Source organism: Lupinus angustifolius, chromosome LG12, assembly GCF_001865875.1.
Source record: "Lupinus angustifolius cultivar Tanjil chromosome LG12, LupAngTanjil_v1.0, whole genome shotgun sequence".
Taxonomy (NCBI): Eukaryota; Viridiplantae; Streptophyta; class Magnoliopsida; order Fabales; family Fabaceae; genus Lupinus; species Lupinus angustifolius.
The window spans coordinates 1,378,729-1,406,623 of NC_032020.1; the positions used below are offsets into that span (position 1 = coordinate 1,378,729).

The window sequence follows — 27,895 nt, forward strand, 5'->3', positions numbered from 1 at the left end:
TAATTTTGGATATTTAACATTTTTTCTTCATAGTGTCTAGTTTTAGATTCTTAAACTCAATTCATAAGCACTACAAGATTATGGTAGAACTCTTTCATTTAATGAAAGGAAAATGACAACTTATTTCTCCACAATTATGATAACTACAAGTATATTTTTTTCAATAACAGTTTTATGTACCCAACAGCTGCAATAAACAAAGAAAATGTTTAATTTATCCAAGTACAACAAAAACAACAAAGTCTTTCACACTAGATAGTAGATAGGATTCACTACACAGATAATTTGTTGTCAAACTTATTCTGAATATAATGAAGCATAAACTCTTCTTATTTGTATTTGTTTTCAACCTATGTTTTCTTTTCAATCAAGGCAAGTATCACAAGTGAAAAAAATGCTTCTATAATTTGAGTACTCAATTCCAACCCAACATTCAGAATAGAATAGAAAAGCCATTTGGAGATTATAATTGAGAATCTAGCTTATGGATAGTTATTATGAAGTATTACTGATTTCATTGCTCATTCATGATCAGGGCCATAGCCAACACCAGTTTGGCCAGCATTAGTAAGCACTTCAAATTCTCCAGCAGTAAATGACTCATCTTTCTTGAAAATAGGGCGCCGAAGTTCTACGTATCCACAGTATTCAACTTCATATACTATAAAACCTTTCTTGAATGAAGTAAGAGCCACCCCAACTCCTTCCCCTACAAAAGGGTCAATTCAATTAGAACTCAACATGCAACAAATATCTTCCATACTTCAAATAAAAGAGGTATGATTATTTCTCATTAATACATAGCCATGATTATCACAAATTACAAAAAGACACTTGCAATCATAAGAAAAGAAAAAAGTTTCTTCCTATATCATAATATATTTGTTCCCCTATGCCTGAGAGTAAATAAAAACATCTGTAGTACAATTCAAAAGAAGTTTCAACTCTAAACAGTAGCTTAAAATTCAAAAACATGTTTCCTAAATTTCTATCTAATGTTAGGGATATTGCCTATATGGGTAAGAAACACATCTAAAAGATGTCAAACATATCTTGAGCTGTATCAAAGTCATCTAAGTATGTAGAAGTATCGCATTGTATCAGTATTGGGTAAGGGTACGACACTAATATGTTTTCATTTTTCGAGTATATGGGGTTCATAAAAATCGCTTTTCTAGATGGAATGACATTCTCCTACCTACAAATCAAGAACTTAACATTTATATGGACAAGAACTAAATAGTATACCATGTGTGACAAGCACCAAGTTCTGAGTAGGATATTTATCTGCAAGGTCTTTAACTATTTGCTCATATCTAGCCCTTGTGCGCGAAACTGGCTCTTTCCATTGGGGCAACTGAAGTTTCTCAACCATAAAAGTTTCCATGAGCCCCAATATTTGTCTGCATATATATAATTGCAAAGTGCCAAAAGTTCACAAATTCGAAAATGGAAAAGTTCTCTATACCTCTTTATAGACCCTTTGTACATTATTGTCCACTGTCCCAGTTGGAAGCATGGCCTCGCGCTCTGATATGTCGAAACCCCAGTTTCCATCTTTGGGTGCCACCTCTTGCCTGATTGCTTCACTGTTCATCATTTCACATAATCCATACTCAACAGAGACCTGCAATTGTGCAAGTGAGCACAACAATTTTAGCTACTTCTAGCAATAACAACAGCCAAGCCAAGTCTTTTGTAACAAGGAGGTCGACTACGTAAATCGAATAAAACCATAATATTCTATCCTAAATCATATCTATAGAATTTTAGCAACTTAATGGTTGATGTATCTATGTAGAGTCTGCATGGTCTCTAGTACCGGAGAGACCTAGGATAGGATTATGACACACGGTAAGTCAGTTTTAACTGCTAGGATTTTAAAATGCAAAACACTATTTGTTTAGTACTCATTCTCAAGGCGTTAGTCTAGTAGTGGAAGGCCCACTGGATTCCCAAGGTCGAGACTTCGATTCTTGGGAGTGAAGACACTCGTTAAAAGGGGCAGTCACGAACCCCGAACGGGGTTAGTTCCTTACCTAAAAAGGTAAAGGATACCCTTGATACTACCAAAAAAAAATAAAAAATACACAAGTAATAAAATTTACATTCACATATATATAATATTCTACAATTTAGTACAAAAATATATATAGAATGTAATATCTATATAGTATCATTATAAAAATTTATACACAATCATCACATCATCAACTATTCATTTAAATTACTTTTTTAAATGAAGAGTTAACGATGATAAAAACATGAAACATGACCGGTGAATGATACAGTAAAAGTGTATAAAACTCGCCTTCATTTATTTTTTCTTCCTAAAATATATATATGATATTGTGCATCAAAAGACTTATAATAAATAAGAAAAAGGAGATTTTGATACCTTGAGATTAGAAGGATCAATGGGAACGCCATGACTGGTGAGAACGTTAGGATCATCCTCTACGGCGGAGAGAGCGGTGACAACTTCGGCGGCGGTCTGAACACAGCGGAGGAAGGGTGAAACGAATACACGGTGGAGAGGGTAACCGAGAGTCTGACGGAACTTGCGACCGGTGACGAAGGCGCGTACCCGACCCGGTTCGACGAGTGGTGGGTCCCATGGTCTGGTTGCAGAGGATACCCATAAGGGTTCGAAATTATCGATGCGATCACCGTGCCTCATTACGACGACGTTTTGATAGAACTCTACACCATTTTCACTTTCATCCATTTTTGTTGTATTGAAGAAGAAATTTCATCATTGTTTTTATAGGGTGGAGTGGAACACTCTACGTGCCTACGTGGATCCGTTTACCATACCCTCCTATCTTATAGCTGACTTCCGATCATAGATGGTCGTCCGACTCGTTTTGCCGATATTCATAAAATATAAGTGGACATGCCTCTATTGTTTTAACTCATAAAATTGAATGTCGTGCTCGTTTTAAAACGAACTAACAAATATGTGGGTGACATGTATTGATTAATCATTTAAAAAGAAAAAATAACATATCCAAATAAAATGAAATTAAATAAAGAAGTTGGAATGAATTTTCTTTTAAAATGTTGATATTTTATATGAAGTTGAACAAATTATAATGCGTTACAATTTTTTTTGAGGTATTAAATTACACTATATTATAATTTATTTGAATTTTTCTTTTTTTCCTTCCATTGTATCTATATGTCATCCATATTACCCATATAAATGTTGTGGGTTTGACGGGGCGAACAAAATGGACAAATGAACAAAATTTGTATCCTATACTCATAACTCATAAGAAATGACTAACTATGTGGGCGGACCTATTGATATAACCCATTTTGACATCTACACTTCCAACCATCTTCCTTTTGTTTCTATTCCTATATTCTTACAAATTTATATGTGTTAGTTATATAAAGGATTGTAAATGGATATCCGTTCAAAACTCGACTCATTAATCAACTCCACAAGTTCAAAAAACCTTAAAAGTAGTTGAATATTTTATAACAATGGTTTAAAACACTTAAATAATGAAAAGCTTTAATGCCTTTTCTTTGTTTCTATTTTCTACCCAAAAAAAATACAAAGAAAAGCTTTTTTTTAAAGAAACTCTACCAAATACAAAGTATGTAAACTAACTTATTTAATTAAAGAAAAAGTAACATATAAACTTGTTCTTGTACTTTGAAATTATTTGTGATGTTTAAGTTAGACTTTTGTCATTTTTTTAATATAATTTTCAATTATATGAAGGAACTTATTATCTAACATATTAGAAATTATTTATTTTAAAGAACTATAATAAAATCAATCTAGTAATTGGTGATGAAGATAATGGATGGGAGGAAGAAACAAAGAAAATGTTGGAGAATGACATACATTGCCATTACGTGGAAAGTGGAAGGAAATAAACTTGTTTTGTTTCTTCTCCAATTTTTAATACCTTAGAAAGTGATGTATTGCCTAATAATGCATATAATATTTTTCTAGGGTTGATTTTTGATGTTGAAGTCTACTCATAAAATGTAATGAGCTCGTTCTAAGTTGGTTCATATAACAAGATGAGTAAATAGATCCAAAATATTATATTCGTGAATTATTTATATTGGGTTTATAGAATGTTCAGTCAAAAATCCGTTTGTAATTTAAAATTGTATTTAAAATTGTAGTTGCACTTACTATTATTATTTTTCCAATGTGTCTAGCTGGTACATGTATTATATAAGGTTTAAGTTATTTATCTGATTAGTCCATTTAGTCGAACCTATCAACAATATATATATATATATATAATATAATGTTATAAAACTCAGTTTGAACTAGCTGGTCAGACCGGTTCAACTATGAATTAGACATCTGATCAGTTTGAGCCTCTCATATAACGAGTTTTCAATCAAAATCATATCAATTCGATTAAACTCAGTCGGTTTAAGCTTAAAATCAGTGACTCGAACGGTTGGATCGACTAAGTCAATCAAAAAATATTTTTAAAAAATAACTAAAATGATATCATATCAAAAATCAAATAATTTTAACTTATTTTTATTTGTATTTATCATATGGTAACTTATGTTATAATAAAACTTTAATTTTTTAAATTAAATTTTAAACTTATGTGCACTTTCATTGCAATTAAAACATAATATGTATGTTGTTTGACAATGTTTTAACTTGTTTGTGATATTTTATAATAGTAAAATAGTTTTTGTTGGTTATTTAATTAGCTATGATAATGTTTTTAAATTTGGAATATGGAGTTATTAAATAATTTAGCTAATATTACGGATTTGTTTAGACCTGTTAATGTAAATCGAGTTAACCGGTTCAACCATTGATCCAACCAGTAACTCATTGACTCGGTACTCTGATCAAGTTATTCACCAGTCTGAGTTTAATAACACTAGATAATTGTATATTAAAAATAAATCAATAATTCAGCAACTCTCATTAATTTCCTATTTTTAAACATGTTAATATTAATACACACCAGTGTAAATTGTTTACATGAAGCTTTATTTATGTGTTAACCATTGTTTTTTTTGGTATAATTAAGAGTATTTGTTTATCATGTAAGTAATGAATTAATATTTTTTAAGATGTGTGAAAGTTCTTCTCCACAAGTTTGCTCACATCAAATACACTATACTTTTTAGTCTACACGGAAATTCAATAAGATCTCATACTACTAACGAATGCCTTATTGGTTGTGCTAATAATTGTTTACTATCAAATAATAACAATATCATAAACAAATAAACTATCTAGGGATGACAATGAAACCGAACCTGTGAGTATCCATCCCAACTTAACCTGAATTTAATAGGTCAAATTCACTGTGATCACCAGTGTTTAACCTGAATTTTACCAGTGTTTAATTTTTATGTTCGATTCGGTACCACTAATATCCTACTCCGAACTCACCCTGAACCTAATTGACACTAGTTCTCTTCTGTCATGTGTCTTTATTGGTATTTATGTTGATTATCTTGGTTTAATTAATGTTGGTTTATATTGAGTTAATCAATTATGTTGTTTTTCTCTCCATATAACTAACAAGTTACACGTATAATAAGTATTTTTTTGTCCAATAATTAAGAATATACATATTATATATACATTTGTAGGGTTAAAAACATTTATGATACCAATAATTTTAATCTATTAAATATGGGTTTATTTTTAAATTTCAAATTAGGAATTAGATAAGTATAAGCCCAACCACGATTAGTTCCATTGTCATTTCACTTATAAGATAAAAAAATTCTCAAACTATTATGTTAAATCAACTTTTAAATGCCAATACAAATTTGTCTCTAATGTCCATTATATATAATAGACAGCCTGCAGTCCTGCAATAAATTTGTCTTTTAAAAATGTATATTCTACACACAAATCCCATTTAATTAATTTGTGCACACTACCTCATTTAAAAATGTATTTTCAATTAAAACATCTCTTTCTCTAAATCATCAAATCCCACATAAACACACTAACTCATTTCCTATACACGCAACTCTCTTCCTTTTCTTCTTCCTCACACCCCATTTCTCTTATATTTTTCCTAACATTCACCACACCATTTCTCTATCTCCATTCATACTATTCCTATCAAAATTTATAAGTTTGAGTCATTTACCATATATATTTTTATTTAAAATGGGTTTTTAGTCAAGATATATTGGAATATTTTATAACGAACTCGAGGTGAACTATTTTAAATTTGGTCGAATTTGGACTACCCGTTTTTTTTTTACTTTTTAAAACATTTGACTTTATTCATAGAATAAGTAACAAGTACTTTGACATTGTTCGAGATATAACAAGTAGTTGGATTAGACTAAAATCAACTCTTTATTTCCACACATAATTTTAATTTTGGCCTTATAAGTTGAATTTGCCTAGATACATACCATTATTGACCTCCAAGTACAGATTTATTCGGTTTTGAATTCTCCATTATTAACTTATAAAGTGTTTTAATAACTTTTTATAATCGGATTTGGGAGAGTAAAATATACACGTAATATTAGTAATATACCTTTTAAACAAACTTTTTAGAAAATATGACCTACCAAAGTGTATTAAAAAGAGTTATACAATATCATTATATATTTTTTAGAAGAATTTTAAAATAGTTAAACTTTAATTTTTTTAATGTTATCCAGGCTAGCCCACCATAACCCATTTAAAACAGATTTTTTTTAATGTTAAGGAGTATCAAGCTAGCTTCTAAGAGCACAGACAGTCGTAAAAAAAACTTACTTCATAATTAAATAAGAACGATTTTCTTCCAATTTCACCATTAGAAAAGAATCATTTTTATGCTTATTTCACATCAGTGAATAAAATAAGCATGGTTCTTATAGTTGAGACAACATTAAAAAATGAAAAAAAATTTAGAAGATAGAGAAGAGATCAATATTTAATAAAATAAAGTAAAAGTTAAGAAGAAGATAAATGTAGGGTAGACTTGTAGGATCCATTTAAGAATGAAAATAGAGTTATACCATTGGAGGTGATTTTTACTTGGGTTGCTTAAGTTATTGAAATGTGTAAACAAATAAAAAATAATCAGCGAAACCCATTTAAGAATGAAAAACGGGTTGCACCATTGTGAATGGATGCTCTAAGTGCTCTTGGATTCTAAATTCTATGTTAAAGAGCAAAACTGATATTATGCAACGTTTAAGCTAGAATGATGCTATTTGGAATATGCGAAATTTATGTCTCTTTCAAGGGCAGACTATTAATGTAGACATTGGACCTAATGTCTAATATGTTGAATATCATGTATTTTCTCTTCCCATCTGCAGCCCCTTATCTCTAATGTTATTCAACATTTTATATTTTAATTTCATAAGAAATGTATAATAATATGTAATATTTATGATTTTTAATTAAATGAAAATAAACAATAGAGTAAAAAAACATGACACACATATGAGTGGTTCGTGCACATGACACATACATGTTTAATTCCCATTTAACATGCAAGGCTAATACGGGAAGTTACTTTCATCATATTGTGAATGTTATGGATGAAAAATGTTATGCTATTGTATTTATTTAAAAAAGAGTTTTTTTTTACTAAAATTGAATGTGATTTTTTGATGTGAAGTAATTACCTTTTTTTAACAAACTAGTTAAATAATATGTTATAACACCCTATTATTAATTGGTGAATGAAATAACCACTCAAATAAAATGTAACCTAATGTTTGTAACTAGTTGAACACATTTTTACATAAACTGTCCCTCAAGAACTATTTATGGTTCCCTCCATAATCCTTCAGTTTGTATTTTCATAATAGAAGAGGTTTCAAACATTGTTACAACTATAAATTGATCCATACTTGTATAATTATATCCTTATTATATTAAGTTATCAAAGTTATTATTCACTATGGATACCAAAACTCACATAGCCCTAGTTTCAATTCCTATATACAGCCACCTACGTTCAATTCTTGAATTTTCAAAGAGACTTGTTCATTTACACCAAGAAATTCATGTTACATGCATCATTCCCACAACGGGTTCTATATGCAATAACACCAAAGTCCTAGTTGAATCTCTTCCACCATCCATAGACTATATGTTCCTTCCACCACCAAATTTAGATGACCTACCACAAGATTTTCACCCAGCTCTCCTAGTTCTTGTCGCGACTTCGAGATCGATGCAATCTATCGATGATGCGTTGAAGAAACTACATTCTAGCTCGAGTCTTGTTGCAATTGTATGTGATGGTTTAATAACGGAAGTGTTATATTTGTCTAAGAAGCTTAACATATCGTCCTTTATATATTTTCCATCCAATATGATGTTACTATCATTGGTTTTGTATACTCCCAAAATGGATGAGACAATGACTTGTGAGTATAGAGACCTATTAGAGCCTCTAGAGCTTCCGGGTTGTATACCTATTGAAGGCAAGGATCTTCCAGAACCGCTTCAAGATCGATCCGGCGAAGAATACAAGGTGTTCATTGAAGGTAACAAAAGATTTTATTTAGCCGATGGTGTATTGGTTAATAGCTTCCTTGACATGGAAGCAGAAACCATAAGGGTGTTACATCAAGAAGGTAACAAAATCCCTTATGCTTATGCAATAGGACCCTTTATACAAAAGGGGTCAAGCAAGAAGGGAAATAGGAAAGAATCATGCCTAAGATGGTTGGATGAGCAAGAAGATGATTCTATCTTGTATATTTCATTTGGAAGTGGTGGAGCACTTTCTCAAGATCAATTGAATGAGCTTGCATGGGGGTTAGAATTAAGTGGTCAAAAGTTTATATGGGTATTAAGATCACCAAGTAAATTTGGCTTTGTTAATGACCTAAGTCTTGCAAATGAGGACCCTATACAATTTATACCAAATGGGTTTTTAGAGAGAACAAAAGATCAAGGTTTGGTAGTTCCTTATTGGGCACCTCAAATTGAAATTCTTGGTCATAGTGCAATTGGTGGGTTCATATCCCATTGTGGTTGGAATTCCACACTTGAAAGTGTAGTAAATGGAATTCCAATGATAACATGGCCACTCTTTGCTGAGCAAAAGATGAATGCAGCTATACTAACTAAGGGTTTGAAAGTGGCACTAAGGCCTAAACTTAATGATAAAGGTATAGTGGAAAGAGAGGAAGTAGCAATGGTCATAAAGAATCTAATGGTTGGTGAAGAAGGTAAGGGAATTCGCCAAAGAATGAAAGAGTTGAAAGATGCTGCTGCTAATGCTTTTAAAGAAGATGGATCTTCAACAAAGACCCTAGCAGAGTTGGTACTGAAATGGAAAAGTTTGGGTGTGTCTTAGTGCAACTAAAACTCTTATAAGTGATTAAACTTTTTGTTAAAAATAAATGAAGTTCATAAGATTTATGCATATATAGTCCTAACACATACACTTACACACTACCCTCGATATTACAATAAATCATGGTCATTCGACCAAGTTTGCTAGAACAACAATGTTAGAAATGAGGTGGAAGATAATTAACGGCTTCCATTAAGACAAACACTATTAATTTAGATAGACGGATATAAATTCAACAACACATGCGTGAATGAGAGCTGTTGAATTAGCGTTGGTTTTAATGAGTTTTGTTTAACATGAATTTGATAATTTATGCGATCGAATAATTTTAATCGGTTGAGTAACTTAACAATAATTTGATTAACCTTTGTATTTACATCTCTCAAATTGAATCATATCAATCCTCTTTAAGCTCCTACTCTCTCAAAAGATTTTATGTTTGATCCTTACAAAGTCATTATGTTTGAGGATATGAAAATTTAAGTTGAAATGAGTTTACAACTAATTACATAGAAATAACACTTAAACATGCAATATATTCTGTCAAGTAATTTTCTTTTTATTTTCTATGTTTTCTTCTTTTCTTGATATTCAATAATAGGTATATTATTTCTAGCCTGCTCGAAGATATCGTTGGGCATCACTATATCAATTTCAACATGATCTCCCATACCTTATACATGTATGTTAATAAGATTGCAAAAATTGTTATTTTAGAGTTTTTGGATATCCAACTTATGTCCTCCCTATTATACTTAGTTTATGGTTATATCCAAATCCAATGATCCCAAAGAATTAGGCTGCAAGATAATAGAAAGGGCTATGTGCACACCAAAGGAATCCAAAAAGTACCTATATTATTCACAATCCAAAATATCTTTTATACATAACAATCCAAAAATCACCAATCATCTATTCCAAAAGATCCTCAACAACCCTCTTAACCAAAAATTCATTCATCAATCATTTTCTGTTCTAGACATTTTCTTCCATACACAATTATCCAAAAAGAATATCACACAATAATCCTCTCAATCAAAAATTCATTCATCAATCATTTTCGTCCATAGATATTATCTTTCACACAATATATTGCGAAAGCGTAAAATGAATATTATGAATATTTCTCATTGAATTGAAATGATATTAGAGAGTGTTGTTTATATACAATGCCTTGTAAAGCAAACAATGCAACTAACCTAACTAACTCTCTAACAAGCTAACAAACACATGTTGTAAAACAATTCAACATGTGTTAAAATGTATAAAGTGTGTTATTTTCTAATTAGTTAATCAATTAACTATAGTGTTAATCGATTAACACTTACCCAATTAATCAATTAACTATACAGTTAATCAATTAATTGTTATTGATGTTCACTTCTTTCTGCTTGGTACGTAACTTTGTTTTCCAATACAAAAATCCAAAATCATCCCACCAAATTCCACACACAAGAAAACCACAAAAACACTAGAAGAAGCAAGACACCAAAAAATGGTAAAATAAATATACGTATGGTTATTGTGTCCTGTGCCATTATTTTCCCAACCTCATGTGTAGAACTAACAAGACATGAGCAACAATTTGGTCTCTTGTTCTTTGCGTATATCAAGGAGTCATTGTCAAAATATTTTGCAAATCAAGGCCACATCCCAATTTTCAAATTTCAATATGTTACAAGGCAATGATAGCTTTGAAGTACATCTAACATGCATCAATTAAACCATAGCAAATAAGAAGGATGATTTGACATAATACTATATATCTATTATTTCAACATTGATATCAATTTGTTGGACAATCCTGGCTCTATAGGTAAGTTTACTTTTTGTTTCGTTTTAACATTAATAAATAATAACTATTTATATAATAATAATTATAAATGTTATGTCTGTTACATAATAATAAATATTTATATGATACTTATTTCCTATAATTAACTTAAATATTAAATGATACAAAATAAAATACCAATAAGTCATAATAAAACAAAAAATAATTTACCACGATTTTAAGGTATAATGCGGTATCGGGATATTAATGTCCACTTCACTTTCTTAAAATTAAGTAGTAATTGTTACAATATATATGAAGCGCATTATCAGACACATGAATTGTACGTTACTCATATTAACATATGAATATTAGTTGAGATTTAACACCACATTTTTCCAAAAAATAATAAAATTAATTCAACAAACAAACATTTTTCTTATTTACCTATTACAACTATTTGCAGTTTTTGCACCACAAGATTGTTTTAGATACTTTTATTTATTTAATACAATTAATTTTGAAAAATACCATTTGTATAGAAACAAAATTGTTTAGCAACACAATATCTCTTCACTAATGGAGATACAAGTACTATAAAAAACAAATTTTTTTTAATATGGTAAGACATTTTTATCCTTTTATACACAATTGAAATAACACTTTCACCATTGAAAACATATGTAAAATCAACTATTTACCTTTCTATTAATGAAGTGATACTGTTCGCTTCCCATATGCATTTCATCATTCTCCGGTGGTTACACATTATGAACAAGGTTTGATACAACTACTAAGTAATTAACTAATAATCCGTAAAATTATGAGTTCAAATCTTGTTATTAATGTTAGAATTCATTGGTGGAATGGTGGATAATCCGTAAGTATTTCTATAATCACTCATAGAGCCTCTAGATCTGCTTTAACTTTATAAAGCCCAAAAATTCAACTCACCTAAATTTTACTCTATCAAATTGTATAAAATCTGACTAAAACATGCACTTTATTGTGATTTAAAATTTTAAAAACTTTATTGACTAAAATTTATTTTAATTTTTTTAAGTTTAGGAAAATGTCCAATCTATTGTGATTTATAATTTTTAATATATTTTCTAAATATAAATATATACAAAATTGTCAATACACTAAATCATATCAATTGTTTATAAACAAATTAATTTTTAACTTAATAAGCAATAAATGTAATGTCTTGATAAGAGAAAGTTTCTAGAAATTCATTTATACCACCCGATTTCTCTAGCAACTTCATAAAAAACAAACAATCTACCTTTCTTTGTGCCAAAGGTATATATGATGAATAGCTTTAGTAAAATTAACTGATATTAATATTATCACCAAAATATTGATATAGTGGTATAAGATGCTCCTAGATCTCAGGATGATCAATTGATTAAGGGTTCGATTCTTGAGAGCGATACTTTTTGAGAGGGGCAACCACAAACCCTGAAAGAGATTAGTTCATTACCCAAAAAGGGATACCATATGTAGTACAAAAAAACGATTTTAATATTTATCCACTTTTAGTATAAATTTTTTAAATTATTAGTAAATTATCCATTATTCATGTGTGCTAATTTTTACTTTAAGAGTTCAATATGATTAATATATGAATGATAGATCATATCTTACTAGCATGAAAAACTTTTACTCTTTGTTTGGTAGGATGGATTTAGGGAAGAGAGAGAAGATGAAGAGAGAATTTAAAGAGAGATGAGGAAGCTCTCCTCTTTGGTTGAGAAGAGAAAAAGTAGGGAGAGAGTAAAAGAGTGTATGAGTCCCACAAAAATTCTCTCTCCATTTAAGAGAAGAGAGTGAGAGGAAAAAAATAACTTTATGCAAAAAATCAATAATATCCTCTAAAAATTGATAACCAAATTTTACATATTCTTTTCTACTTAATTCATAATAATTATTGTTATAAATTATTGGTTAGTAATTAAAAATTAAAACTATATCTACCATAATATTTAAATATATTGATATTTTAGTGTAATATCTATGCATTGAAAGTATAATAGTTCACATTGAGTCAGTGCATCATCAACAATGTATTTGTGTTCTTTTATTTAATAGTCGATGATGATTGAAAATTGTTAAGGATAGAGCACAATGCTGAAGCACAGGATTGAATCAATTGAGAACAAAAGAGAAGCAAGTAAATGATAAAGAAAATAACACACAAGATTTAACGTGGAAAAACCCCTCAGTGTGAGAGGAAAAAAACCACGGGCGATCAAGAGCAAAATTCCACTATGTAAAAAAGAAGAGTACAAGAAATCCTCTTATAATGATGAGGACAAATGACAATATTTTTTCTCACAAATACTCTCTCAAATGGAACAAGAATTCTCACCAAGAATGCACTCACAATATATGTGTAAATGAAAGAGATGTTGTGTGTTGTGAAGATGATTTTGAAGCTCTCTATATGTGTCCTTTTATAGGCAAGCAAAGTCTTGGTATCTTGGATATGAAGCATTGGATGCTTGGAAACAAAGCCATAAAAGTGACACAAAATGTCTTTAGAGAGAGCCATAAAATAGTCATAAAATTCTTTTAAGGCATAGAAATGAGAGACATCTAACAATATCTAACAGGAAGCAAACAAGGATGAGTTCTTGACAAGTTTCAAAACTCAAATTACAAAACGGGTTCACAAAATGATAGGAGTCACTTTAAAACATAAATGCTTGTGCTTTCACAACACTTCATTTTCAGAAGGATGTTAAAGATAAAGATAAGATTGATAAGTTGCCAAGGTAAGCACGTGTGAAGTTCTCTCAATATGGGAGCTCAATCAGCATAAAAAAGAGTGAATTTGAATTTAATTCAATATGGGTTATTTGTGGCTTCTCAAACTATTTCTAAAATGCATTAACCATTTTGCATGAGGTGATTCCATTCAAGCTATTGAGACTGCGTCTTACACAGAAGCTAAGAATTTAACCTCATATTGGATACTATTCCTATTAATATACCTCTTTGAATATGCTTTCATGAGGCGTCTTCTACGGTTCAACTTTTGGCTTTATATCAATCTCATGACCATTTTTCATGGTGGAGCGTGTTTCACCCATTCAAGCTATTGGTGCTGATATGTTTGATAAGCCATTTCCCAACTCTCCCACTGTCTATGACCGACTCTATAGCCATGAGACGAAAAGCGAGCGCCACTAAGAGGTAACCTAGCCCAGGTTGTATGTAAATGTCCTTTCTTGTTGAGTGCATGTTTCTTATTAGTCGTTGACTGAGTGAGCTTGTTAATTTGGTTTACTATGTCTATGTGCCATTAATAAGAGATATGTTATTCTTAATATGTTGTTTGTAATATCAAGTTTAAGTCAGATCTCGTGACAATTATATATTTATACCGAATATATTTTAAATAAAAAACGTTGTGACCATTCTTTTGATAAAATCCTATATCTACATTAATGAACCATCATCAGTCTTGAGAACGATAAATTTTTAACTATATTTCAATTTTTTTTTTTGAAATTTGATGTGGTGTGGACATTAGTTTATGTTGTTTCATCTATCTTGAAAATATGACAAATTTTTAACTATATTTCAAATATATTTGAGATTTGATGCGGTATAGCCATTAGTTTCTGCTGCTTCATTTATCATGCAGATGACAAATGTTTAACTATATTTCAAATATCTCTACGAGATTTAGTGCCGTATAGACATTAGTTTATGCTACTTCATCTATCTTGCTATTTCAATATTTCAAATATCTCTTTGAGATTTGATGCGGTGCAGACATTAATTTCTGCTGCTTCATCTATTCCGAAGAAGAAATTTTTTTAACTATATTTGAAATATCTGTTTGAGATTTGATGCGGTGCGAACATTAGCTTCTGCTGTGTAATCTATCTTGAAGATGATTTTTTTTAACTATATTTCAAATATCACTTTGATATTTGATGCGGTCGAGACGATCTTGAAGCACTACGCTAGAATTGGTATTTAACAACACTCATTCAACATCGCTTATGTGTTGAACACGGTTAAATGTAAGGCGTGAGAGAATTAACAATGCTTCTTTAAGCAAGCGCTGTTAAAGGTGTTATCTTTAACAACGATTATTGAAGAAAGCGCTGTTAAAGACCATGCTTCATATATTTAACAACATTTTTTCAATAAGCATTGTTAAAGGTGTTATCTTTAACAGCGCTTATTGAAGAAAGTGATGTTAAAAGTGTTATCTTTAACATCACTTATTTTAGAAAGTGTTGTTAGGGATACGTAGAAGCAAGATAACCTCTTGTCAGACACAAAAATAAAAAATAAAAAATTTTGATTAATTTGTAAGGATCTAAAAATAAAAAATAAAGCATTTTGCTTTAGTTATTGAATTTCAACGCCGTAGGGATAATTTATATTCTCTCCAATGAGCTAAACGTCCTAGAGATAATTTTTTATTCCCTTCGATGGGCTAAATGCCCTAGGGATTATCTTTCATTCCATTAGATAGGCTAATAGCTCTAGGGAAAATTTTCAAACCCTTTGATGGGCTAAAAGCTCTGTGGATCATTTTCATTACCTCTAATGAGCTAAACACCATAAGGATAATTTTTTTTTCCCTTCAATGGGCTAAGCGCCCTAGGGATAAATTGTTCATCAGCCTGATAAGCTCGGAGTTGTGTCGTTTAACTTCGAGGTTGCCTTAATAAAATAATATATGTCAAATCCATCATGACATTTTATTATATTGTAAGTGAGACTATATTACCCCAAAATAGGGTCTACCAGACCCTAGGGATATAGAAAATTCATTGACATCATTCTGATACATATCATGAATCCATTCATACATGCTTTCATTCCAAAATTACATAATTCATACCTTCATCAAAATATACATCATTCAAACATTCATAAAAAATAAAAAAAACCATCATTTATACATTCATCATCCATCACACAAAAAAAAATCATCATTCCGACATTAAAAAAATCAATCAAACATTCACTCATTCATCCAATCATACGAAAAATATATCACTTATTCATGCATTACTTGGTTGATTTCTCTGTGCATTCTTCTTCTACCTTATTCTTGTGATTTTATTATTGGTTGACTTATGCATCAATAATCCGTTGTACAAAGTAGAAGAATCAGTCATTTCTCCCAACAACTAATTCAATCCCTCCTTAGTTGCCATGTAATTCTTAAAATTGGCACCAAACCTTATTTTGAGTAAATTATCCTACTTTTGTATGGTCTCAAGATCATTTTTGGGAGAATGTTCCAACATCTATCGCCCTTCAAGCTTCGTTGGAGAATGCTAAGATTTCTCGAAAATCACGATGAGAATCTTTACAGAATCTCAAGAGCTGAACATTTGGAATATGATTGAGGAAGGACCTTATGAACCTTTCACTATTGTTAATAGTGTAATGGAAGTAAATCCAAAATACTCGTGGAATGATGAAGATAAGAAGACAGTGCAATATGATCTCAAAGCCAAGAACAACCTCACTTCAGCCCTTGGTATTGACGAATTCTATAGACTGTCATTCTGCAAATCTGCTAAGTTAATGCGGGATAGTCTACAGACCACTCATGAAGGAACGAAGGACGTAAAAAGGTCGAGACTCAATACTCTATCCCAGGAATATGAAATTTTTCGCATGAAATTTGGAGAGAAGATATTAGATCTCCAAAAGAGATTTACTCACCTTACAAATCATAGAATTGCACTTGGTAAGGTATTGTCAAGTCGTGACATGAACTTAAAAGTTCTAATATCACTTACAAGACAATGGAAACCCAAAGTAACAACCATTTGAGAAAAGAAAAGTTTATTTAAGATGTTGTTGGCTGCCCTCTTTGGAAAGTTGCAATAACACGAGTTGGAATTAAGCCAACTCGAACAACGTGATGAAAAAAAGAAGAGAAAGAATATTTCTCTTAAAGCAAAAGTTGAGGTGTATGAATCCTCAGCAGATGATTTATAAAAGGAGGACATGGAAGATATGAGTGTGCTAGTGGAGAAGTTCAGCAAGTTTCTTAAAAGAAACAAAAGTGGTAAGGCTGGACAACCAAGAAGATTCACCTAGAGCAATGAAGTTTCCACCTCAAAACAAAACTATAATTGTTTTGAACGTGGGAAATTTGGTCACATGAAGATGGACTATCCTACACTTAAAAATAATCCTTTCAAGGCAAAACAAGAAAAGAAGACTCGTAGACAGGCTTAATTGCATAGGAAGATAATGACTCAAATTCCACTTTAGAATTAGAAAAAGAAGAGCAGGATCATCTCTCTCTCTAAAGTCGTCTCATCATGCTGATGATGAGGAGGTAAGTGAAACCGAACCTTTAGATATGCCATCATTTTCTGAATTACAAAATGGTTTTAATGAACTGCATAGTGAATATGTCAAACTCAGCAAAATATGTTTTAAACAAAAGAATGAGATTGACGCATTCCGAGATAAACCTTCTTCTTCTTGTCAAAATTGGATGACATGGTTAAAGAGCAAAGACACTCCACAGATCGTAGAGGTTTAAGTTTCTCCAAACCTTCTTCCTAAAATAAAAAAGGTGTCTACAAAAATATTTTTTCAAAAACCAAGTATTCATACTCATCATGTTTCTAAATCTAAAACTGGGATACAAAAGCATCAATCCATCTGCACTTACTATAAAAAATATGGGTATACACATAATACATGCATGATTAGAAAAATTGGTGTACCCCTAGGATATGTTCAATGGGTAGAGAAAGGTGTTAACCCTGTAGGATCCAAACTGAATTGTGTACCTAATATTACATAACCTTTTTTGTAGGAATATTTGGGAGCCACCAGTGATTTATGGTACTTGGATAGTGGCTGCTCAAAACATATGATAGGCGACAAAGGAAAGTTATTTGTCCTCACTCCAAGGGACAAAAGCTACGTCACATGGTGACAACAATAAAGAAGGAATTTTTGAAGTTGGTAGAGTCAGGAAGCCACCTTCTAGTATAATAGAAGGAGTATTATATGATGAGGGACTCACAACTTACTCAATATAAGTCAACATTGTGACAAAGAGTTCCATGTGGGGTTCTACCCAGACAAATGCGTCATTGATAGTAAGGTATTCAAAAACTCTAAAATTTATGTTAAGAGAATAAATAATATTTATATGATTGCTTTAAATGATTCTTCTCTTCCCTTAACTATTTAACTATTAATGATCATGGTGCATGGTTATGGCATAGGACAATTGCTCATATTCATATGGATCATTTGAATAAACTGATCAAGAAAGATTTGGTCGTTGGTTTACCAAATATGAAGTTTATTAAAGACAAACTATGTAGTGCTTGTCAAAAGGGAAAACAAACAAAAACTTCTTTTAAACCAAAACATATGGTTTCTTATGATAGACCATTACAATTACTACATGTGGACTTATTTGGCCCAGACAAAACGTTTTGGTGGTAACTACTTTGCTCTTGTGATAATAGACGACTTTTCGAGATATACTTGGACTTTTCTCTTGGAACACAAGAAAGAGGCATTTAATGTCTTTAGAAAATATGCTAAGAGATTTCAAAATGAAAAATCTTTGAAAATAACTACCATAAGAAGTGATCATGGGGGAGAATTTCAAAATGCTTCTTTCGAGGAATTTTTTGATGATAATGGAATCACTCATCATTTCTCTACTCCTAGAACACCACAACAAAATTGTGTGGTAGAGAGAAAGAATAGATCTTTTGAAGAACTATCACGTACAATATTGATTGAAACTAATATCCCAAAATATTTTTGTGAAATATTATTGTGTGTGGTTTGATACAACTATGTAAAATAGGACTATTGAGGGGAGTCAGCAGATGCAAGCTAGATTTGTCCAACTATTGTCCGCTTATAAAATAGTCACGAGTTAGTTTAAAGGTTGGCTAACATAGGACTCAGAGAATTCTAGACTATGTCCACACTGATGTATGGGGACCCACTCAGGAACCATCCCTATGAGCATATAGGTATTTTGTTACATTCGTTGATGACTTTTCTCGCAATGTCTGGGTATATTTTCTGAAGCACAAGTTAGGAGTCTTTGTCAAGTTCAAGATTTGGAATGCAGAGGTAGAGAACTAGACTGGTAGAAAACTAAATACATGAGGTCAGACAATGGTATGGAATACCAAGACTCACATTTTCAGAAATTTTGTGAGGAACGTGGCATTCAGAGGCACTTTTTAGTGAAGAAGACTCATCGACAAAATGATGTTGCACAAAGGATGAATAGAACTCTTACAAAGAGTGCCAAATTTTTTAGACTGAATGTTGGGTTTTCCAAAAGTATTTGGACAGAGGCACCTAGTATGGCATGTTATGTCATCAATAGATCACCATGGACAGGTAACCCAATCAATTATAATATTGTACTTATATTTGGTTGTCCTGCTTATGTACATTTACCTAGTGATTAACGATCTAAACTTGATCCTAAGAAAAGAGGTCTATCTTCATTGGATATACCAATGGTTTAAAGGGGTTCAAGTTGTGGGATCCACTTTCCAGAAAAGTGGTGTTGAGTATAGATATAGTGTTTGATGAAGATTTCATGATGAAACAGACATTTTTTACAAAGGTACAAAGGCTAAATGGAGAGATTTGGGGTTAAATATGATTCTAATGAGTAATGAAACAGTTCGGGTGAATAAAGGCAAGGAACTATATACTAATTCAAGACAAGAACATGATGATTCTCACGTGGAGAGTTTAGGTGTGCATGAGTATGTACTTGCCAGAGACTGGGATAGACATTCTATCAAACCTCTAGAGAGATATGGCTTTGAGGATATGGCTTCAGTTACTTTCCATATCATCTGAGGAGATCATTGTAGCTTTCGAGAGGCTATAAACACATAGGATAAAGAATAATGGATAAGTGTCATAATGGAGGTGATGGAGTCTTTACACAAGAATCAAATTTGGGAGCTTATACCATTTCCCCCAAAAAAGTGTGTAGTTGGATACAAGTGAGTCTACAAGAGGAAGCAAACATTATCAGAAAAATAAGGGGAAATTTTCAAGGCTCGTCTTATAGCAAAAGGGTATTTACCGGAGAATGGGAATGACTGCAATGAGATTTTCTCCCTAGTGGTGAGACACACTTCTATCAGGGCAGTGCTTGCCTTGGTAGCCAGTCGGGATATGCACTTAGAACAGATGGATGTGAAGACTGCTTTTATCCATGGTGAATTAGAGGATAAAATTTACATGACACAAGTAGAAGGGTTCAGTGCAATTGGACAGAGTCACTTGGTTTTTCAATTTGAAGAAATCTCTATATCGGTTGAAGTAGTCTCCTAGACAATGGTACAAGCGATTTGACACTTATATGTTGAAGCTTGGTTACAAGCATTGTGAATATGATTCATGTGTTTATGTGAGAAGCCTTGTTGATGGCTTTTTTATTTTTTTGCTACTTTATGTTGATGATATGTTGATTGCTGCTAATCATTTGAGTGATATCATTGAACTGAAATTCATGTTAGGTAAGTAGTTTGACAGGAAATATTTAGGGGTTACTATGAAGAATCTTGGGATGGAGATTCACATGGATAGGGGAGCTAGAAAATTATGGCTCTCCCAACAAAGCTATATTGCAAAGATCTTAGAGAGATTTGATATGAGCAATGTTAAAGTAGTGAGCACTATATTGGCAAATAACTTCAAATTGGAAGATGTCATGTATAGGTTCTAATTGGTTTTACCGGTTAGGTCCTCCAGTCGGTCCGGACGATATTATAATATCATATATAATTATATACATATATTATAAAATTAATTAGACTGGGTGGATAGCATACTTATCAAGATCATGTTTTGCATAATGCATACACATAAATCAAAATAAAAGTGCATCAACCAAGTTTAATTCTTGCATATTTAGAATTATAAATCAAAACACAACTATCTCATATAGAGATTAAACATTCTAATTCATCCTGTATCATAATCTTCATTAGATCCTAAATTGACATTGTTGGTTAGAGATGTATTTTGAGTATAACCATCTACATCTTCTTCATGAAAAAAGTCCAAATTAAGCTTTTCGTCATTAGTAATATTTCATCCTTCACCATACCTATAAATTAGAGTATACATTAGATTAATTTGTATAATAATTAGAAAATTGTTTCACATTTTAATATGTTCAAAACAAACCTTCATCATCTTTTGTTAAATCAAGTATTAGATTTGACAAATCATAATAGAACATTCTTTGTATTTCATCATAATCAATCAATGGAGTTTCTTCTTCTTCAGTAATCCAAAACTCAATATTCTCCATACTCTCATAGTCAACATGATCAAGTGTTCTTCTTTTATTAATCGCCCTATAATTATAACAAATATCATATATCAATACAAAATCGAAGTTAAGTAACAAACATTGAAAATTGAGTTAAAAACAATCCTATCTTTTAAGCCTAAGTTATAGTGCACATAGACTAGATCATTCAATCTTTTGTGCTCTAATCTATTCCTCTACCTTGTGCATATTTTTTCAAATACACTCAAATTTCTTTCATAACCAGAACAAGATGTTGTTTGACTCAAAATCTTAATAACTAATTGAGATACCATAGGATCACCAAATCCAAATTGGGACCATCATTGATCTAAAAAGCACTTAGTAGGCCATTAAAATGTTACAATCTTACACAATATTTCAATAAATTGATAAATTAAAATCATACATGGTCGCAAGTGTTTAACTGTTTCAATTGCCATGGTATTGCTAAAACTCTCAACTTTATCATGATAGATGCAACTTTGTTTAAAAACCTCAGTGTTACTTGTGGTAACTTTTGCTTGTAAAACATCATGCCAACCTTGTTCAACCTCTAGTTTGATACAAAAGTTATCCTTATTATAGTAGAATGTTGGATTCAAAAGTATGCAGCACAATGTAATTTTGTTCTAAGTTGTTTATTCCATCTTTGCTTTATAATTCTTGTACAAGGCTTATACAAATAATTTTTATTCATGAACACATTCTTAATAATTTTCGTTGCTCTACGCATCCTATCATACAAATAAGGTAGAGAAGGTATGTCATCAACATCAACAATTTTTAACAAGCGGCTTAACGGGGCCACAATATTGACAATAATTGCACAATCATTCCATAACCTTGTATTCATCACAACCTCCACAAGTTTATTTGTTTTCTTGTCCCTACAATATATAGAATCAATAAGGTCTTTACTAGTGACCAAGTCTTGCAAATAATTTTTGTGTTCATGACTGTTTTTATGTGCAATGAAGGTTGTTTCAAAATGAGTTACCCTAAGACGTATGATTTCTTTCCACCCTTTTCTTTTCCTTAATCATGCTAACAAAAACTCATGATTGTACACAAACTTTTTTATATCAAAGGTACTCTTAGCTAAGGTACTCACATGCTCCATTTTACCAATGTCTCGTAGAACTAAATTTAAACAACGTGCAGCACGAATAGACCAAAATATAGATGGAAACTTCTCACTTAACATAGCGCCTACGGCTCTATCATTTGTAGCATTATCAGTAACCAAGTATACAACATTGGTTACTCCAACAAACTCAACTAACTTAATAAACAAATTACAAAGTGTTCAGACATCTTTAACGACATCAGATGCATCAATATATCTCACAAAACTTATTCCATTTCGAGAATAGACAAGAAAATTGATAAGTTGCCTACTTCTTTGGTCTTGCCAACCATCATCCATGATGGTACAACGAGTTTCTTTCCAAAAATTTCTGAAATTCTCAACTAATAACTCAACATTTTTCTTCATTTCATGCAACAAATTAGATCTAATGGCATAATAACAAAGACCTTTATAACCAAGACCAATTGCGACAATTGCATCTATCATAGGTTGATAGTAAACTGAATTTGAACATTTGAATGGGATGCAACAATCATAAAAGAATCGAGAAATTGCCAAATCAGCCTTATGAATAACATCCTTACCTAAAAAGCCCATTCTGATTAAGGGTTAAGCTCATGATGTAGTTCTTGGAGCAAATCCCAAACTGTTTGTCTTACCCTTGGCTTTAGTTAGTATTGGTGGATTCATATCTCCTACATGATCTATAACATTTTCCTGATCTGAATCTTCTCCCCTTCGAATTTGATTAGTTCCTCGTTTTCTACTACTACTAACTTGATTCAAATGTTCCTTTAATTGATGTTTAACTTTAAAAGGGACTGAAAGACAATGTAGAACATCTCCCTTTTCTCCAGCAAGATGTTGTTTAATTCGATGTATTCTTCCATCCTTATAACACTTTGAACAATACAAACATTTTATACTTTTCTTTCCATCAACATCTTCCACTAATTGGCCATGGTCTCATTTTAGGTCAGATTTTACTCTAACAAATTGAGTAGTAGGAGTTACTACCTGAGTTGTATTTGGAAACTTTCAGATGATATCATATCTAAAATCATAACCATTTACCAAATTAAATAAACAATATCAGTATAGAGAGAAGAATAATATATTAATACAATGCAAAATCTGATTGCTACCACTAAACAATACGTAGAAATTAGAATACCAATTCCTACTGCAAAATAACATAAATAAACTTGCTATTTCAAAAGAAAAGAAAAGAATCTTGGAGCATCGATTGATCCAACTTGTGTTATCTAGGCAAATAATAATGCATGCTTAAAATCTTACTATGTGATAATGTCCTATCAATTGCTATTGCTATGTGGCATGTTGAACATTGGAGAATGGGGTTATACAAGACAACCAACCAAAGCACAATACAATACATAGAATATTTAAATTTAGTATAAAATAAAATAATCAAATGCGTCACCCTTCCACCACTTGTAATATCAAACAGTTACCATAACATATATGACTAATATCATAAAAGAATATGAATGTTAAAGGGGTATGAATCCCAAATTCATGTTCGGATTTTAGAATTAGGTGGGTTTGTCAATTTCCAATAACACCACCCCACCATATCTTCACATGTCGGGTTTGTCAAAAAACGTGAATATGAAATGAAATTGTGGTGTGTTTACTGGAAAAAGTAATAAATGAAAAACCTTCTGGAAATTGAGAGAGAGTGATGCTATAGAGGCTTTAAGTGAAGAGATAAAGACGGTGAAGGAAGATGACATCGACGGTCAAAGAAGACGATGACAATGGTGACAGCAAGGCAAACGTAGGTTCTCTTCAGTCCAGGCGACTAGCTGCTAGGTTTGCTCTTTTTACTAATGTAAGACCAATTACAAAGTGCAACACCTGTGCAATGCCTAAGTTTTTAATTTTTATTTAATTTCATCTAGACGGTCGGTTTAACCAACCGAGTTATTCCAGTTTTACCCAGTCTAACCCGGTTGGACCGATTTTTCCACAGCCCAAAACGGCTTGTAAAGGCTTCCCGAATTTTTGGATGTACGGGGTCGTCTATGCAAGTGAGTGATGGTTGGACCGATCTAATCGTCTGGTCCAGTCCCAATAACCTTGGTTTCATTTGCTAGTGCAGTGTGTTGCTTGATGTATGTCATGGTTTGTACTAGATCGGACTTGGCAGAAACAGTTAGTCAAGCATGCAAGTACATGTCGAAACTAAGGAATCAACATTGGAAATAGTCAAATGGACTTTCAAATATTTGAAAGGGACTACAGGTCTCGGTATCATGTTTGGCAGCCAACAAAGTAAGCCTTCAATTGTTGTTTATGTTGATTCGAACTATGCAGGAGACTTGGATGATAGAAGATCCACAACAGGGTTTGTCTTCACCCCTTTAGGTGGACCAATTATGTGGAGATCATCAGTTCAGTTTGTTGTTACTATGTCCACAACTGAAGTAGAGTACATGACAGCTGATGAAGCTTCCGAGGAAGCCCTTTGGCTTATGGGGCTGGTAAATGAATTAGGCATTGAGCAATATGGAGTTTCGCTGCATTGTGACAGTGATAGTGCTATCTTCTTGGTAAAGAATCAGGTGTGTCATTCTAGGACCAAACATATTGAAGTGAGATTTTAAAAGATTAGAGATTTGGTAGTTTGTGGGCGTATACTATTATAGAAGGTTCACACTTCAAAAAATACAACTGATATGTTCACCAAGTTGGTTATCGAGGACAAGTTCAGGCATTGCTTGAGCTTGTTGAGAATTTACTGATGCTAGACTATGCAGCACCCCCAACCTAATGACAGAAGATGGACATTGATGATATTCGCCAAGGTGGAAATTGTTTGCAATGTCTCATATTCTCTAGATAATAGCAATATTAGTTATGGGCTTAGGCTGATGTAAGAGAGTTGGGTTAGAGGGCTATATATTTATGTTCTGTAAACCTAATGTAAGAAGAAGAACAATAGCTAAACATAAATCCTAATTCTCTAATACATTATTGTAGCCTCCCAACACTCTCGGGAACATAAGCGTAATTGGATGAACCTCGTTATCAAATTTTTTGTGTTATTCTCTTATCTCTACTCTTTTGCTATTTGATAGCTCGCTTGTTCCCAATACACACAATTCAAGTCATTTATAAAACTAATCAAACCAATTTACCAATTTTCAAACGCAGAACCACGTAATCTTGATTCACTATACTCATAGGGATACATATGAACAAGATACTATCTTTTCAAACACTACAAAAAATTAAAAATGTACCCCCCTTTAGTTAGAATAGAAAAACAAACAAAATTTTCTTTTATCAAATTAATCTTTTAGTTAAAGGGTATAATAAAGTCTATGCAGTTACTGAGGGTACCGCTTTATTACGAGCGGTCGAGGTGCTAATACATTTTATGATCCCTTATCGACACTCAAGCTTAGAACATTTTTTCAAAGATCATTTTATCCTAAATTATACTTGAAGAGAGTTTTTTATAATTTAACTGCAAAAAACATAATGGTAACTCACACATATCGTGTAACCAAAAATGGAAGTACAACAACATGGTTGAAAAACATCATTATGCTTAAAAGGTTTGACAATAATAATAAAAAATAAATAGGTATTAATTGTATTTTCAAGGGACAAAATTTGTTTTCTCTTCAACGTATGATTTGGTCGAAACTGTCCTTCATGCAAAGTCGATACACTACTCTCAACTCGTGCATCCTATCTAAATCTTGGAATAAACTCTTCAATTATAAGGGTAGGACTGCAGCTTCCTACCAACAATGTGTTAGTTTAATGATGTAAAGTTCCGCTAGATCTCGATTAAATTATTCAATTAGTTTGGGTAATATATAATTAATAATTATTTTATAATATATAATATAAATAGGTGCATAATTATATTGAACTAATGTGTCTCTTTTTTTGGATTGGAATGAAGAATGACCTTGATTAAAAAAAATTAGTGAATCATATCTTTAGCTTTCTAGGTCAATCCAGACTGGACAGACCATCATTTTCACGATCCAAAGCAGTTCAACACCTCTTTCAATAAGAATATAATCATAATAGTTTGCAACAGTGGCAAATTTTGACCAAAATTCTCGGGGTGCAACTTTATTTAATTACAATCTATAATTAATAGTAATTAAATAATATTAAAATGTAAAGAAACAAACATATGTATGTCAAAGTTTAAAATAATAGATTAATTCAAAATAATAACTTATATCTATTGAGAAGAAGAATATATGATGAGAGCATGTGTGAGCATGGTTTCGGTTTCATTCAACAAATAAAAGAATTTATGTCAAGGAGTTGTCATTTAATATAGTTATTCTCAAATTCTTTCAAGATTCAATTGTAACATGGTATTGAGTTGTGATGAACCCGCAGAGAATTGGAATAGAAAATTGTTCATTACTTTAGTTTTAGATCAATAGCAAAAGTTATTTTTGTGTTTCTTCAAGTTGAAGTAAAGTAAAAGTGAAATAAAACTAACTATGTATAATTCAAGAGAAGAATAGTTGTTGGAATTGGAAAGTATAATTCTTCAACATTTCAATATCAAGATGATCGAATATGTAAGTTATGTGTTTATGCTTGATTTCACCACACACCATTTCTTAAATTCCTCACGGTCCCATATACAAGAAAGATGATATTCAAACCTTGTTTTACAACTACCCGTCATTTGATTAACCTTTGGCAAAATGAGTTATCATCTTCATATCAACGTCATCAATATATTGAGTAGCCTTGAAAACAAGTTGTCTTATTCATATGTTATTGTGACAAATGAACTAACTTTATCCCTGGATCTTAGCTTCATTTGATGACATCCATAAAAAGATTTTTTATCTTAAATCATATTTTAAGTGGTCATTCTAAAATAAGCATTATGAACTTAGGAATGTATCAATAAAATAAAAACATATATCTTGCATAAATAAATCAGAATAGATACATAGAATTAAAGAATGTAACACCAATTTTTAACCGGGATGATTAGCTATCAAGGCATGATATTCTCGTCCTCTTCTTATCCTCATCCTCATCCTCATCCTTTCCCTCATCCTCATTCTACTCATTAATCTATCCTCATTCTTGTCCTCATCCTATCCTCATTCTCATTCTCGTCCTCATCCTATCCACTTCCTCATCCACATCCTCTTCCTCATCCTCATCGTCTTCCTCATCCTCGTCCTCATCCTCATTCTATCCTCATCCTCATCGTATCCTAATCCTCATTCTCGTCCTCAACCTATCTTCATCCTCGTCCTCATCCGGATCCTCTTCCTCATCCTCATCCTATCCTCATTCTCCTCCTCCTCCTATCCTCAGCATCATCCTCATCCTCATCCTCATCCTAACCTCATCCTCATCCTCATCCTCAT

General features: G+C 31.8%; 2 protein-coding genes across 2 annotated transcripts; one reads left to right on the top strand and one right to left on the bottom strand.

Moving 5' to 3' along the window:
• On the bottom strand, positions 141–2,756 carry LOC109361477. The gene is made up of 4 exons (XM_019606942.1): positions 2,399–2,756; positions 1,469–1,627; positions 1,249–1,357; positions 141–709 (listed from the first exon to the last, which is right to left on the bottom strand). Exons 1-4 carry the CDS (start codon positions 2,726–2,728, stop codon positions 522–524), a joined length of 786 nt encoding a protein of 261 aa, XP_019462487.1. The 5' UTR covers positions 2,729–2,756; the 3' UTR covers positions 141–521.
• LOC109361808 (hydroquinone glucosyltransferase-like) lies at positions 7,887–9,296 on the top strand. The gene has a single exon (XM_019607345.1). The coding sequence runs from the start codon at positions 7,887–7,889 to the stop codon at positions 9,294–9,296; it is 1,410 nt and encodes a 469-aa protein (XP_019462890.1).

Excerpts from the sequence above, each read along its gene's own strand:
- LOC109361477 (XM_019606942.1), bottom strand. The coding sequence starts at position 2,728 with ATGGATGAAAGTGAAAATGGTGTAGAGTTCTATCAAAACGTCGTCGTA. Across the intron at positions 1,628-2,398 it reads TTGATCCTTCTAATCTCAAG|GTCTCTGTTGAGTATGGATT; the intron begins GTATCAAAATCT and ends GCACAATTGCAG. Across the intron at positions 710-1,248 it reads CTTGGTGCTTGTCACACATG|GGGAAGGAGTTGGGGTGGCT; the intron begins GTATACTATTTA and ends ACCCTTTTGTAG.
- LOC109361808 (XM_019607345.1), top strand. The coding sequence starts at position 7,887 with ATGGATACCAAAACTCACATAGCCCTAGTTTCAATTCCTATATACAGC.